This window comes from Vicugna pacos, chromosome 10, assembly GCF_048564905.1.
Source record: "Vicugna pacos chromosome 10, VicPac4, whole genome shotgun sequence".
Lineage (NCBI taxonomy): Eukaryota > Metazoa > Chordata > Mammalia > Artiodactyla > Camelidae > Vicugna > Vicugna pacos.
Window position 1 is genome coordinate 62773149 of NC_132996.1, and position 4123 is coordinate 62777271.

General features: G+C 34.6%; 1 protein-coding gene across 1 annotated transcript; it reads right to left on the bottom strand.

Moving 5' to 3' along the window:
- Positions 1-1374: 1374 nt before the first annotated feature.
- Positions 1375-2410, bottom strand: LOC140699050 (olfactory receptor 5M10-like). Its single transcript, XM_072970827.1, has one exon. The coding sequence runs from the start codon at positions 2347-2349 to the stop codon at positions 1402-1404; it is 948 nt and encodes a 315-aa protein (XP_072826928.1). The 5' UTR covers positions 2350-2410; the 3' UTR covers positions 1375-1401.
- Between the last annotated feature and the right edge of the window lie 1713 nt (positions 2411-4123).

Genomic DNA, 4123 nt, shown 5'->3' on the forward strand with positions numbered 1-4123 from the left:
ATTCAAGCTGGAATATGGCATATTATTCCAATTGTGTCTTATTAATTAAAAGAATATATGAGCATATCAATTTATTGAAAAAATGTAACAAAATATATACAGAAATTGTCCTTTGGTTTAGGACATATCACTGGTAAATGTTACTTTCTCATATCTGTCCCTATATATATTTATCTATAGTGGACATATTCACTAGGATCAGCCTTATTCAATCAACTGAGACTTGAGAATGAAGTTCAATTTTCTAAAACTGCAGGTCATCTGGATGATTTTTTGGAAACTAATTTGAACACATTACAGTAAATTTAGAAATTGATTTCATATGAGCATTTAGTATTGTGGTCTTAGTTAAAAACAGAGTGCACAATATTAGAATACAAACATTTAAAGCAGTGTAAAGAAAGTTAAATCAATGTTTCAATATGCAATCATCTGGTTGACCACTAATGCACATACAATGTGAATGAATCATGTATCTCTTTATATATGCTTCTATACTATTGCTTTTCTCAATTGAAAATTTGAGAAATACTAGCATAGTCTTATCTAGAAAATAATGTTTCACAGATAGATTTATAAACCAAAGTAAACGTTGGGTGTTCTCTTCCAGAGAGGTGGGTAAACGCTTACTCATTTGTATATTGTTTCAAGGCAATTTTTTGATCTACAGACCAATTGGTAGACTCTATCAACTCTTGATAAATTAGACCTGAGTCAGAGCAACTACATTAAAAGTACACCTAGAATACCATTGTACTTTTTGATACCTGAATTGGATCCATATCCCTGGAAACTCATAGAGACGTTGATAATTTATTTTCAATACTGAGGAGCAGAACCCAATATTTACAAATGGACAAAAAGTTTCTCAGGATATCTATGATGTGAGTAGGGGAAAAAATTAAATTAAAGTTTAAAGTGTTGGGAGATCCATATATTTAAAATTTCCCCAAGGTGAATCCAGAGATTAATCAGGCACTGGAGCCCTTGTTTTATATCACACATTGAAGAAGAAATTATCTCACAACATTTCTAAAAACTGAAGTGTAAAACTTAACCAGTTTAGAGCCTCATGGTAGTTCTGTAGACTATTAAATTCAAATGAGATGAATTTCTAATGTTACCATCAGAATGAGTTAATTATAATATATACATTCAAATAAGTAAATGTGTTAAATTGTTATATGGAATCACTGAATTTATTTTCAGAGGTTCTTCACTAAAGAAACTATATTTTCATTTCAACATTAAAATTTTTATTAAAATAATTTGTCTTGAAGGTATTAATTTTAAAGAGATTTTATGAAGACAAGCAAATAATGACTATAAAAGACTAAGTTTTCTTTTGGAGGGAATCACTATGTTATTACAGACACTTAGTAATTACAAACAAACAGACGGCTAAAGTCCAGTTCTATGAAAGGTATTTCCCTTAATCATTTGCTTCATGGCACGGATCACATGCTTATTCCGTAAACTGTAGATCAGTGGGTTGAGCATTGGGCTCAAAAAAGTATAAAAGACTGCAATTATTTTGGACTGCTCTACAGACTTCTCAGATGGGGGCCTTAAGTACATGCAAAAGAGGGTTCCATAAAATATAGTGACTGTTGTCAGGTGGGAACCACAAGTAGAAAAGGCTTTGCGCCTGCCTTCTGCAGAGCGGATCCTCAAGATGCTGGCAATGATGAAGAGGTAGGACAGGAGAATGATGAGGAGAGAGCTGGAGAGGGTAAAACCAGCAACTGCAAACATTGCTGTCTTCTTGACTCGGGTGTCAGAGCAGGCCAGCATCATGAGAGGAGGGTCAGCACAGTAGAAATGATTGATTTCACGGGAGCCACAGAAGGACAAGTGGAAAGTCAGCAGTGCCTGAGAGAGCCCATTAAGGAAGCCACAAGAGTAAGGGACTGTGACTAGAGAGAGGCAGATGCTCTTGGACATCCTGATGCTGTAATGTAAAGGGCTGCAAATGGCCACATAGCGATCCAACGCCATTGAAGCAAGGATATAAAACTCAGTGATCACCAGGGCAATGAAGAGCAGACACTGTGTGAAGCATCCAGCATAAGAGATGGTCTTCTGGTCTGAGAGGAAATTGAACAGCATATTTGGAGTGATGTTGGAGGAATAGCAAATGTCTACAAAGGACAGGTGGCTGAGGAAGAAGTACATGGGGGTTTGGAGGTGGGCATTGGTCCTGATCAGCACGATCATGCCCAGGTTCCCTGCCAGCGTGATTAGGTAGATTACCAGAAACACCCCAAACAGGGTCTTCTCTAACACTGGGTTGTCTGTGAGTCCCAGGAGAATGAATTCTGTCACCAGAGTGTGGTTTGGGGAAGACATTTTTTTATCCCTTGAAAACTGAAAGTGACAAAGAAAGTGAGGAGTTTTGTCTGATCCAGCTTCTGCATTTATTCCATCCATTTTATATTTACTCATTGACCTGTTTATCTATGGAGAAATCAGGCTTTTCTTTCAACAAATACATCAGAATTTCTACACAAACATTTTTCCTGTATCTCTGGGTTATTGCTGTCTCCCTTTCTATAGCTCAAGCTCTCTCTCTCCCTTCGGTATATATATATATGATTAATTCATTATTAATACACAATAATACTGTATATGGATATACTCTAAGAATATTGCATATTTTAATATATATATTCATACATTTATACCTGTCTTCTTGGAGAACTTCACATTTGATATTTTTTTAAACTTTGAGGGGAAAAATAAGGCAAAGGAATGATAATCAGTTATGAAAAGCATCAGGTCATTAGCGTCACTCAAATGGACAAATGGAGGAGTTTGAATTTCTAGGATGCCAGCAGATCTGGTAGACTAATATTCAGATACAAAGCAGAAGACTCATGTTCAGTACAGCATTTTCACCTGAGCCGCATTGTTGTCTGGCTTGGTTTCATTCAGAGGATGCTGAATTAGTGAAATTTATCTTAACATATGGCTAAGAAGCTACGGAATGAAGATTTTTTCTCTCTGCTCTTTGTGAATTCACACACTCATTTATTCATTTACACTACAGAGATTGAATTGTTTTTTCCTGTTTTAGTGTCTGGTGTTACAGCAATGAACGAATCCCCCAACCTCATGAAGTATATATTGTAGAAGGAATAGATGTTAAACACAGATAAAGATATATCACATGATGTCAGTTAGAAGCAAGTACAATGAAGAGAAATAAGGGTGAGGTGCTTTTAGATGCAAGTTTTCCACATGGTGAAATATTAAACTCCACACATAAGAATAAAACATATATTTAGTGAACAAATGTATGAAATGACCTACCTGTAAAAGCAGACCTACTATACTTTCAAAAAAACGATGTGGGAAGATTTATAATGTATTTCCTAAGTATATTCCCTAGATTATTCTAAAAATCATCCTAGAAAACAATTAAAATTGTCTTTGATTCTCAAAAGCATAATGATAATTTGATGCTTTGGGAGCTAGATTCTCCTTTGAGGTCAATATCACTACATAACATGTATTTACAGTGCTTCATACTGTGTGTGAAATTTTTAGCATAGACAGAGAAATTAGGCATTAATTTTAGCACCATGGGATGAAAAATGTGACCAGAGAAGTTTAGTTTTTAGGTTATAGTAAGGAAGAGGGAATTTCAACCAAAAGTTTTGTTTCTTTATAAACACTAAGATGAGGTCACTTGATGAAAATGAGAAGTAGAAACGTGAAGTGTGAAAGAGATCTGAGGAGGAGAAAGTCAAGGAAAGCCACGATTAGGGAAAAATACTCATATTTAGTAATTTTAACAAGGACTTCTATTCAGAATACATAAAGACCCTCCACTATTCACTGATCAAAATACAATCAGACCAATTTTTAACAAGTCTAAGATGTGAACAGATACTTCATAAAAGAAAATATGAATATCCAATAACCATGTGAAAAGAATTTCTATATTTATAATTGTCAAGAAAATATAAATTATAACTACCTAGACATACCACTTCACAACCCCATCAATTAAAGAATCAAAAAGATTGCCAAAATATTGGCAATGACAATTTAAATTAACTGTCATAATACGTCACTTGATGGAGTGTAAAATAATTCAACTTCTTTGGAAAACTAGTTT